Source organism: Eumetopias jubatus, unplaced genomic scaffold (genome assembly GCF_037043125.1).
Source record: "Eumetopias jubatus isolate StellerSeaLion01/CBP00866 unplaced genomic scaffold, mEumJub1_p1.0 scaffold_3, whole genome shotgun sequence".
In the NCBI taxonomy this organism is placed as follows: domain Eukaryota; kingdom Metazoa; phylum Chordata; class Mammalia; order Carnivora; family Otariidae; genus Eumetopias; species Eumetopias jubatus.
Genome location: NW_028274809.1, coordinates 130,041,919 through 130,054,408, shown reverse-complemented (window position 1 = coordinate 130,054,408; position 12,490 = coordinate 130,041,919). Strand labels below are relative to the sequence as shown.

Here is a 12,490-nt window from a genome sequence, read left to right as displayed (position 1 = left end):
AACCGAAATCAAGAGTTGGATGCCTAACCAACAGACTGTGCCACCAAGGCGCCACTTGACAGTTTTTATAAATAGTTTTATTGTAACACAGCCACACCCATTCATTTACTGCAAAGGCTAACTTATTTACTCTCTGGCCCTCTGCAAAATAAACATGGTTGTTGTATATTTTTATAGATGTCCCTTATCAAATCAAGAAATTACCCCTCTATTCATACTTTGCCAAAGTTTTCATTATGCATGGATGTTGAATTTTGTCAAATGCATTTACGGCATCTATTGAGATCTCTTTTCCCCAGTAGACTATGGATAGCATAAATCACATTGATTGGTTCTTAAATGTTGAAACCGTCTTGCATTCCTGGGAAAAACCGTTATTATCAATTTTATATATTGCTCTATTTAATTTACTAATTAATATTTGTTGAGGATTTTTGTGCATATTCATAAAAGTTATTAGTGTGTAGTTTTCTTTGATTGTATTATTTTTGTCAAACTTTTTTTATCAGAACAACACTTGCTTGCCTCTTGGATGTTTTTTCCTTTTGTATTAAGTGTTCGCTGCTTGTGTTTTTAGCACTAGTATTATTTCTTCCTTAAATGTTTGGTAGAATTCACCATAAAGCAACTGGACCTGAATTTTTCTTTGGTGGAAGGTTTTTAACTATGAATTCATAATACTTTAATAAGTATAGGACAATTCAGGTTACTCTTTGTACTCTTGAGTTGAGATTAGAAGTTAGTGTCTTTCAGGGAAAATGTTCAGTTCATTTAAGTTGTGAAATTTATGGGTATCAAGTTGTTCATTTTATTCACTTGTTTTCCTTATAATGTCCTAAGATCTGTATTGACGCCCCTTCTTCCTTTTCTGATATTGATCATTTGTATCTTCCCTCTTTTTTTCTTGACCATTCTGGCTAGAGTTTTATCCATTGTACTGATCATTTCAGAGAACTAGATTTGGTTTTTGTGGATTTTTCTCAAGGTTTATGTTTTAAAATTTATTGCCTTCTGCTCTTATCTCTTTTACTTTCTTCTGCTTGTTTTGGGCTTAACTTGTTTGCTTTGCTTTTCATAGTGTCATAGTTGAAGCTAAGATCACTGAGACTTTTATTCTTTTCTAATAAAGTCTTAATTTAAACCTATAGATTCCACTCTAAGTGCTATGTTAGCTGCATCACAGATTTTATTTTTTTGGATCTATTTTCATTTTCAGTTTCAAAATATTTTCTAATTATTCTGCAAATTCCTCTTTGACCAAGGGTTATTAGAAGTATGTTGTTCAATTGCAAAATATTTGGGGATTTTCCAAATACATTTTGTTACTGATTTTTCGTTTATTATGTTGTCATAGAACACATTTTCTATGATTTCCATTTGCATAAATATGTTAAGGTTTGTTTTATAGCCCATGATATAGTCTCTCCTGGCGAATACTACATATGCACGCACTTGAAAAAAGTGTATTCTGCCATTGTCAGGTTGTTGATGGTGTTGTTCAGAATTTCTATATTCCTACCAAACTTCTGCCTACAGGTTCTACAGAGAGGAATACTATGGTCTCCATCTAACTATATTTATACCTTTCTGTCTTTTTTGTTTCGATTTTAATTATGGCATGTTGCCTTCTAAGGTTATGTTGTTAGCTGCCTTCATATTTAGGATTGTTCTGTCTTCTCAGTGAGTTGGCCTTTTCAACCTTACGTTAGTAGTATCCCTTTACCTACCTGGTAACATTCTTTCTTTTGAAATATATCTAGTTATATTAATATAGCCAATAAACTTTCCTTTTCTTTAGCTTTCCTTTGATTAGTATTTCATAGTGTCTTTATTATTCTTTCATTTTTAACCTGTTGATGAATTGTAATATAGTTGTGTTTTGCATTTTTATATACGACCATCTCTGTCTTTAAGTTGGTGTGTTTAGACTATACATTTTTTAAGACCATACATTTTATTCAATGGAATTATTAATATCGATGGATTTGAAATCTACCCCATTACTATTGTTTTTCCTATTGACTCTATCCGTTCTTTGTTGCACTTTCCCTTTTTTCTGCCTGTTGTCAAATTATTCATAATCTCACGTTTATTTATATTTCTGGCTCTTTATACATTTAAATGTGTATATATATGTGTGTGTGTATATGTGTGTATATATTTGTGTGTGTGTGTGTGTGTGTATATATATATATAATTTTTTTTTTTTTTTTTAAGTAGGCTCCATGTCCAGCATGGAGCCCAACATGGGGCTTGAACTCACGACCCTGAGATCAAAACCTGAGCTGAGATCAAGAGTCAGATGCTCAATCAAGTGAGCCACCCAGGCACCCCTACATTTAAAAATATTTTAAGAGAATGTCCTAGGGTTTACAATATAAACTTTTAATTTGTCACAGTCTAACTTCACATAATATTTATTTTGTTGACATGTAGTGTAAGAACTTTATGATAGTATGTTTCTAATTCCTTTCTCTCATCTTCTGTGCTAATGTTGTCATTTTACTTTTCTATATGTTATATATGTTATAAACCACAATTCTTTGCTACTGTTTTTGCTTTAGGCAGTCAATTATCTGTTAGAGCAATTAAAAAAAATATCTTTTACATTTATTTTCTTTTTAACCATTCCTGGATATAGGTTTTCATTTCTTTTTACAAACCTAATTTTTTTCAGTATCATATGCCTTCAGCCTAAAATATATCCCTTCAGCAATTCTTGTAGCATGGGTCTCATGGCAATAAGCTGAGTGTTTGATTGTCTGAAAAAATGTCTTTCAATCACCCTCATTTATTAGAGTTATTTGTGCCGTGTATAGAGTTCTGGGTAAACTTTTATTTTTTCTTTTCTTTCAGCACTGTAATAATGGCATCTGGCTTACATAGTTTCAGACAACAAGTTTGATGTCAGTCTTTGATTTCTTCCTTTGAATGCCATGCCATTCCACCCCACCCCCACTCCTGATGCCATCAATATTTTTTCTTTATCTTTTTAAAACATTTTGAATATGATGTATCAGAGTGTGCCTGCATGTGTGTATTTGGAGATGGTACATCTGCCTGTGCAGAAGGCCAGACAGAAGTACATGTAGCATTGACATCGGAAAATGGACATGCCATTTTCTTCTACGAGAACATCAAGCAGGAATTTGAGGCAATGTAGTCGGGAGCTGAGCCGGGTTTGAGTTTTGTTGCTACAGTCATCTTCAGAGCACCATATACTCTGCTTCGGGTGGTGTTAGGGACTGCATGTCTGTGTCCCCTCCAAATTCACATATTGAAATCCTAACCCCCAAGGTGATGGCATTTGGAGGTGCGGACTTTGAGAGGCATTTTAGGTCATGAGGGTGGAGCCCTCATGAATGAGATAAATGCCCTTATACAAAGAGGCCAGAGAGCTAGGTTGCTCTATTTCCGCCATGTGAGGAGAGAAAGAGAAGTCAGCTATGAGAAATAGTTTTGTGGTTTTAAGACACCCACTCTGTGATACTTTGCTAGAGTGGCCTCAATTGACTAAGACAAGTAGGAAAGAGGGTTATTCTCAGAATTCCTGCTCCACCCACACCTTTTGGCCTCCTCTGTGCATTTGTGCCTCAGAGGGGTTCTCTCTCCATGCTCTTGCCACTCCTCCAGTGGTCGTCAGCTTCTGCTCGTTACTTTGTTTGTTGGCCTGGTGATGTAAGACAGGCAGATCCTCTGTTGTCCTGGTCTAGGGTCAGACTTCTGTAGGATGATGCCTGGGCATTAGGGATGGAGGTTCTCAATGCTCTATACCTTACTACTTATAGCAGTGACACTTTGCAGGTCATGTGCAGAAGAGACTTTCCTGACCTCCCGCCTGTGGTAGGAAACCTTGAATGACACTGGTGTAAACCCTCGGCCCAGGACTCTTTCCTGCTTCTCCCATAGGGCTCATGTGTTGTGCTCCCTAAGGAAGAGGGGTACTCTATGCAAAAGAGCACGCAAGGAGCTGGAGACTCCCCTTGTATCTGTGTCCCAGGGGTTCTACCTTCTTGTGCTAGCTCAGACTCAGCCTTTAGAAGTTTATTTAAAAGTCTTTCTGAAATCCTCTTACTCTCTTGCATGATGCATTTGTCTCTTACGCCTGCACTCTGCCACGGGTGAGCTAATGTTCACCCTGAGGCTCTCTGGAGGAACCTGCTTTCCTTAGAAGTGTAGGCTCTTTGGTTTCCCATCTCTTTGATAGGTCCATGAAAGGTTATGATTTTATAGTTAATCTGATTTTTTCTGGCTTTTAGTGCAAGACAGCTGTGAAACACTGTGCTACACATTTGACATTCCAGACTATTATTAATAGAGTTGTCTTATTTGCTTATATTAATGTAGTTATGAAATCATATTTATCACTTTACTATTTCCTGATTCTACACCCTTTGATATCTCTCTCTTTCATCATTGGGCCTGAAAATTAGATTTATAAAATTTTAATAAGATTATGGAAATAGAATGATACATAGTGATATTTTATAGGTACTTCCGAGAATTTGAAAATTAAAACATTTCCTATTAAAAATATGACCATTATAAAAGAAAGGGATTTTTATTTTCTCTGGATATAGTTTCAAAGCTATTGCTAGATATAAGGTCTTCTTATGAAACATCATGCATGTTATAACCGTTTTGTGTCCAGAACTGAAATCAGATCCCTGAAGTTGCTAACTGCTTACAAAAGCAAAACAAAGTACCTGCTTGATGGAATTAAGACAGTTATGTTCACCAGATACACTGTTTTTTCATGAATCTTTGAGTCATTTCAACTCTGGAGGAAATATGTCTTTAAGTAGTTGTTTATAAGTAAGTGTTACCATATTTTCCATGAGAAAAATATATAGTGCAGAGAAATTACAGTTGATTCAAAAACTGCACCTTCTTATGAATGTATCAAATGAATAAAAGAAAGGGAAACTGCCCTAAGAACATTCTCTACAATTAGCTCAGTGTCCTGTAAGTTTTAAAGTGTGGCTGAGACTGAATATTACTGTCTTTAAAAAGAGATCTTTCATGTAGTGAAACAATAAAGTCTCTTGCAGCTCTGAGATTCTATAATTTTTAAGTTGCATATCTCTATTTTTAGTAATTTGATTGAAAATCACATTTAACGATGAATCTTTCTGTAATTTCAGGTTTTATATGGGGAGAAATTAAACAAATGTGGGATGGTGGACTTCAAGATTACATCCATGATTGGTGGAATCTAATGGATTTTGTGATGAATTCCTTATATTTGGCAACAATCTCTTTGAAAATTGTTGCATTTATAAAGGTAACTATTGTTTATATTGTTGGTAAAGCATAAGTTCTGATAAATACTGATACACCTTTGATTGCTATTAATTTTACTAATAATGTTACCTAGAGTATTATGTATATGTGCTGTTCACCTCCTCATGACTTTGTTGATGATGGGTATAAAATACATAGATAATACCCAATTTATAGTCATAAAAAAATTTCACAATTTGAAGTTGTCACCCAATTTAGTTGCATCTAAATTGAATGATGCCTCAAAATTACTCACAGTAGTTACTCTCATTTCTAATCCTTTCCATTTCTAATGAAATTCTACCTTAAACACTGTTTAAGTTTTGGCAACCAAAATCTATTTTTAACAGTTATAACTAACCGATAACATTACATAGATCAAAATATTATTCTTTCAAAGCATTGAATTATTTCAGCTCAAACTAATATAGTTTGATATAATTAGAGCAGAATATAATTTCTTTCTCCTCATCCCATTCAATATGACAGTGCCTGAAATCCCATACACCCATCACTCCCCCAGATTTTGTACAATATCAGTCTTTTCCAAACCACAGAATTTATGTAAAACATTTTTGCTCTGCAATGACAATCTGGATTATTTTGTACTTTGGGGGATATTTTTCAAACCAAAGTATTATCTCCTTCTTGCCTTTCTTTTTCCCTCTTTCCTTTCCTCTCCTTTTTTAAAAAATTTATTTCAAAATGATTACTGTATTAGTAAAAAATAAAGAGTGTCTAATTAGGCTTTACATGAATGATTCATGCAATTTAGTGATCTGATCTAGAAAATACTACCATGTAGGTGAACTCATGTCCATTTCATCTACTTCTTAAAATAGCAGCCTGAGTATCTTAGTGCAGTATTCAGTTCTGTCAGGGTCAAAAATGCCCAAAGTTGGAAAAGCCATAGTTTCTAGAATTTGTTCAATTAAAATGTTGCCAGCACTCACTAAGACATTAGGAAAGAACATTGCCTGCCAATTTCACGTAAAGCAAGCTATATTTTAAGAATAAAATGATAATTGGGTAATTTTTCCTACCTGCATTGAGGTTAATGCCCTTGACGACCTTAAGAGAGCGGAAGGTACTGTCTTAAACAAGGAGGTTATGCATCTATGTAGGAGATGGGCAGGCTCTTGTTAAGTGCATATCTGTCCAATTCCTATTTTCTTTGTAATGACCCTTAAGTATATCTATAAAGTTGTTTTATCCATCTCTCTACGAAAAAGTAATATATCTGCTTTTTTGTGGCCCCATACGAATATAAAATTCTGGTGTTATAGGACTGTAGCAGTTCTCAAACTTTCAGGTGCACAAGAAGCACCTGGAAGGCAATTCCCTTTCTCCATCCCCAGAAATTCTAAAGTAGGAATATTAGGGAGGATCCTAAATTTGCCTTTGTACCAAATTCATCAGACGATGCTGATGTAGTTGATCTAAGGAAGACACATTGAATGATGCTGGACTGTATAATTCTGTTCAACAGCTAAGAAAAGTATGAGATTGATATCAAAAAGAACTTGTCATATTTTACATGCAATATTTATATTAAGATACAGAATATTTTTATATATTACATTTATATGGTGTTTACATATAGTACATATACATTTTAATATATGAACATTTAATATACATTTAGTATACATTTAATATAAGAACTCTGGTATATGGTGGGTACAATTACATAAATTAATGAATACCTGTGAATTTTTGTGTCTCAGTTTTAGGTACAGGATTTGAATTTTCTTAAAAAGTTGTAAGTTCTTCATGTGCAACATCTATTTTAATATTAAAATGTAAACATTCTCCCTTATACTACAACAAGGAAAAAATTATGCTTAAAATTCAACTCACCCACCCCATGTGATGAAGAAGGAGTGAAGGGGCAAAGAGGAGATGGAAAGGCAGAGGAATTACCTCAGATGACAATGATGTAAATAACATGGAATCTCAAGAAATACAGTTTGTTCATGCACTGTGGTCATAGGATTTCAGCTATGACTGTAAATGTAAAGTGTGGAATGTTCTTTCTGAGTGATTAGTTTGTGTGACTAAAACTTGAGTTGCAGCGGGGGAGTTTGGTGGGTAGTGTTTTCTGGGCTCACTTCTTTCCTCCATCACTTACTAGTTATCTGAAATTGACCTGTTTCTCTGCCTCTCTGTGCCGCATCTATAAAATAAGGAGACTAATAATTTTTACCTTGTGCTGTTGGTATGAGCAGTAAATAAGCTGACATAATTAAAATGCCTGTTATAGAATAAACATGCATTATTAATTTTTCTTCTTTCTCTTTTACTCCTATGTCCTCCTCCTTCATATAATATGAGCTCATTGGACTTGCCTTTTTAAATATCTTTATTATGTCCCTTCATTTACTTTATGTTAGTTGAAAAAAGTTTGAGCTCTGGATTCACACTTGCCTTTACCATGTGAAACCTGTATGATTTGGGGCAAGTTATTTAATGTCGTTCCCAATGTTATTACCCATTGAATGACGATAATAATCAAAAGAACACTTACTCTGGGAGCCTGTAATGCCAACTTGTTGACTCACCCTTCCTTAACTTCTTTTTTATTTATCATTCAATTTTTCATGCTAATTTTTAGTTAATTTATAAGTTACTATTTCTGGAAAAGAGGCCATATTTGTCTACAAAAATAGACTCTGCTATAAATAAGGCAAACAACCATTATGTGAATCAATCAGTAAGAATTTCTGGGAGCACACTAACAAACCAGGATTTCATCTGTTTTCTGAGAGTGCAAAGATGCCTGGGACAAATCCGCTGCCTTCAAGCAGTTCACAGTCAGGTGGAGGAAAGCGACATGCGTATCAGTTTTAGAACCTTCCCATACAATAAACTCTACAACAGGGACTGTGGTAGCATCAAAGAAGGAACTAAACTCTACTGGAGGTGTCCTGGAAGACAGAGCCAGTGGGCACCTATTGGGTTCATGAAAGTGCATGAGAATTCCAGAGAGAAAAGACACAATGTGCAAAAAAGTCTGAGTGTATAAAGGAGGCCAATATCTAAGAGAAATGATCCAGTAAATTGGGATGAGGGGAGGATAAGAAGGACTTTTCACATTCTGCTATAGAATGTGGGATTTGCTCTATTAATAAAGAGGGGCATTAATGAGATGTAAGCAGAGAATGAGTCAAATGATAATGAATGCCTGAAGTAGAGCAATGAACATAGGGGAAGCTGTTGGAGGGCTGGATTTGAAAACAAAAATTAAGAGGGAAGAGCCACAAGATTGATGATTTATTAATTATGAAACATGAGGTAGATGGAATCCCCTGATGCTGCTTCCTGGTAAATAGTTTGCCTATTCTGGGGCAGGCAAAATTACCAGGGAGTTATAATTCAGATCTCTGTAGGATTGTACAGGTTCTACGTCCAGTGCGAAGGTGCATAAATGGAAGCAAAAATCCAGCCCTAGGTCTTTTCAGCCAAGCCATGGACCCAGACCAAAAAAACCTGTCATTCCTCAAAAGGAAAACCTTTCAGAAACTGATTTATCCAAGGGGAGAAACTTTTAGAATAGGTTTGGCAGAAGGGCCACCCTTGCTTAATTGATTTATCCTTTTGTAATTCATTCACCTAGAGGTGATTTTTTTTTTAAAGATTTTATTTATTTATTTGACAGAGAGAGAGACAGCGAGAGAGGGAACACAAGCAGGGGGAGTGGGAGAGGGAGAAGCAGGCTTCCCGCGGAGCAGGGAGCCCAATGCGGGGCTCGGTCCCAGGACCCTGGGATCATGACCTGAGCTGAAGGCAGACGCTTAACAACTGAGCCACCCAGGCTCCCCACCTAGAGATGATTTTAAACACACACACACACACACACACACACACACACACACACACACACACCAAAGGGTCCTTCTAACTAAGGCCATGGTCTGTACTTGATCTGAGTACCACTTATACCACTTTCTACTTGTGTGATTTGGGACAAGTTACTTAATCTATACCTCAATTTTCTCATGTGTAAAATGACACTAATAATCAAATCCTATAGAATGTTTGCAAAGATTACATTAACAAACACATTTAATGTCATAAGTAGAGCTTAATATAAACACTCGGTATTGTTTTTAATTTTTATGTACCACACAATAGCATTATATTGTACAGCCAAAGACAGTACAAAAGTATATGTGACTTCACTATTCTCCTCCTTACATGAAAGGTTTTGTGGTAGTTCTTTAAATACCTTGATTCATGGACATTTCACAGCTCGTGAATTGTAAGCTTTTTTTTTTTTATTTGCTTTTAATCCTTGAAACAGTTTGTTGACCATTTCCTCTTCTCACTATGTATGAAATATTAGTTAATCCAGAGCTTGTTGATGCCTGGCCACACTTATAAAATGTTACTTTATCTTCATTAGGACTGGTTTTCTCCTAAATATTACCCTGTCCTTTTCTATATGTACAACTTGTCTCGTATTTATCTTTAGTCATTTGGCAGTAATGATTAAATTCTTATGCCTATTCCACTGTGTGATATAAATAATATTTTCAAAAATTAAAATCATTATGGATAAGAACATTTATTTTAACAGTCATGATGGAATTGTTCATAGTACCTTTCTTCTAAATATTTCTGAGTAAATACCTCATTGAACTCTCCTATGCTTGTCAGCTAGACAAAAGGCAAATATTGTTTCCATTTTGCAAATGTTGTAACTGCAATGTACTCTCCAAATTAGGGAATTTTCTAAATATTCTTTAATTTTATAGCACAGAGCTCTGTAGACATTTAAATCCTAAATGTTTAATTTAGTATTATCTATCACAGGAGAAAATCCTATGCCTTCTTATTGTCTTTCACTACTTCATTATCTAACCAATTTGTAGAAGGGGAAAGGTTTTCACCGTATAAATCAAACATTAAAACCAGTATACATTTTCTGTTTACTCTCATATGGCAAATATTTTCATTTTGTGTCAATTTAATTTTTTATTCATGTTTATGGATCGCTTGAGTTTTCTAAGTATGCATCAGAGACTATAGAGGATATAAATAAACCAGTATCATGATTCAGTTCATCTTCCTCTCTTAACACTTCTGCTAAGATATTCCTGACCTGGCTCCAGCTTCCTCTTAGAGTCATCACTATCCTCAAACTCTCCATATTCCAGCTATGTTACGATACTCACATTTCTACAAATGATTCATCTTTTCCAACAACCATGCTTTTGAATATGTCTATGATTCTTCACCCTACAAAGCTTTTTGACTTTCTATCATCTCTAAAACACTCTATTAGATGCCCAGTTCCTAAAATGCATTAGACAGAGTTCCCTCCATGGGAAACTGACAGGTAATCCAAGGTTGAATATTCTCTTATAGAGGTGTGCAATGAGTGAGTCTCTTTAAAAAAAAATCTGAGTAAAAAGGCAGGCTTAGAGCAAAACTGTACAGTAGTATATTTTACTGAAAGGCAAATACTTGAAAGAAAGAGGAAGGCAGGAATTGATGGCCCTAGGAAGGCTTCAATGTATACAGTAGCTCGTGATCTTTCTCCTTCCTTTTTTAAAAAATTAATTATTTTAATTCAAGTATAATAACATACTTGGTGTTTCTCTTTCAAGGATTATTCTATAACATAGAACTACCAGCTCCGGTCAGCAGGACCCTAGTGTCCACGCCTCTGTGGTCAAAGAGTACCTGTCAAGGGAACGATGAGCATTTTTTATTTAATGGCTGTTTTTTCACTATATAATAAGCTCATATGCATAAACTGTATTTTATTTGCTCACCACTGTGAACCAGGAAGATGGTGTCTAACACAGAGTAGGCACTCAGCATATATTTAATGAATAATTAACAGCTGAAGAATCAAAATAATTAGAACTTAAATCCATTCTAGACAAAGAGACTGATATTCATAGAAAGGAATTTTGGTGAGAATATGAAGTAATTTGGGGAATGACCAGTACTAAAGGTTTGAGCCAGAACATTAAGTACCAAACTGAGTATAAATGGCAGGTCAATCTCAAAAAGAAGTCAGGACCCAGATTCCAGAGGCTTCATGTGACATGTTGGAAACCTGGAATTTCTTCTCAAGAACATCACAGAATTCTTGGAGAACATGAAACAAGATCTGAGGTCATCTGGCCTTTTTAAAAGATGATTCTGGAGGAAACAGATGATTATAGAAATAAGGTCCACGGCAGGTGGAGCATTAGGAGGCTAGTATAATAATTTCTGAGGGAAATAGGGGAACATTTTTTTAAGGTTTTATTTATTTATTTTAAGAAAGAGAGAGAGAGCACAAGCAGGGGGAGCAGCAGGCAGAGGGAAGCAGGCTCCTCGCTGAGCAAGGAGCCTGACATGGGGCTCGATCCCAAGACTCCAGGATCCTGACCTGAGCCGAAGGCAGACACTTAATTGACTGAGCCACCCAGGCATCTCCAGAGGATCTTTTCTAACCAGTGAGGATACCAATGAAGACTCTCAACCTCAAATTCTGCTTTGGGTGATTTGCTGCCACTCGCTAAGATCAGGGAGCATAAACGGAGAGAGAGTTTGAGGAGGAACAGATCGTGAGTTCCAATTCTGGCCTGTGGGGTGAGATGCTTGGGAGATATCTGTGTGGACACGTCAGCGAGGCAGTAGAATAGAAAATAGGACTGTAAAGGGAGACGTCCAGGCTGGAGTTGGAGGACTGGGCATCATCAGCCCGTAACAGACAGCTGAGATCATTGAAAACCTGCAGGGGGAGTAGACAGAAGGAGAAGAGGCTTGTGAAGCAAAGTCAGTATTTAAGGAGCAAGTGAGAAAGAGTGACCGGCAAGGGATCCTGAGAAGTGGCATCACGAATGGCGGGAGGCAGACATGCAGAGATTAAAAAATGAACATAGATTCTGTGAAGAAGTTTTAGAAAACAGAGCCAACGAGAAATTGTAAATTCCAGTTAAGCTTTTAATACCTAATAACAGAGTTTGGAAAATACATTTAAAACTGAAGAATTACAGTTTTTCTCTCCAAGTTCAAAGAACGCTGTAGTTTGTAAGAATTTTAAAATTGCTCTGTAAAACCCATGCCTATGTTTAAAAACCAAAATGAAATGTATACGTGAAGGACAGGAGAAAAATTTAAAAGCAAACCTTCAAAGAATGACATCAAGGGATAATTACTAAATGTTTATATCTCTATTGAATCCTGACAGAAGATGAGATTTCTG

General features: G+C 35.7%; 1 protein-coding gene across 6 annotated transcripts in view; it reads left to right on the top strand.

Annotated features, from left to right (window-relative positions):
- Nucleotides 1-12,490, top strand: part of TRPC4 (transient receptor potential cation channel subfamily C member 4) — a 144,374-nt gene that overhangs the window by 103,528 nt on the left and 28,356 nt on the right. For all 6 annotated transcript variants that reach the window (XM_088022200.1, XM_088022199.1, XM_088022198.1 and 3 more), the window contains one exon: nt 5,145-5,284. In XM_088022200.1, coding sequence (XP_087878326.1) covers nt 5,145-5,284 — 140 coding nt within the window. The remainder of the gene's footprint in view (nt 1-5,144; nt 5,285-12,490) is intronic.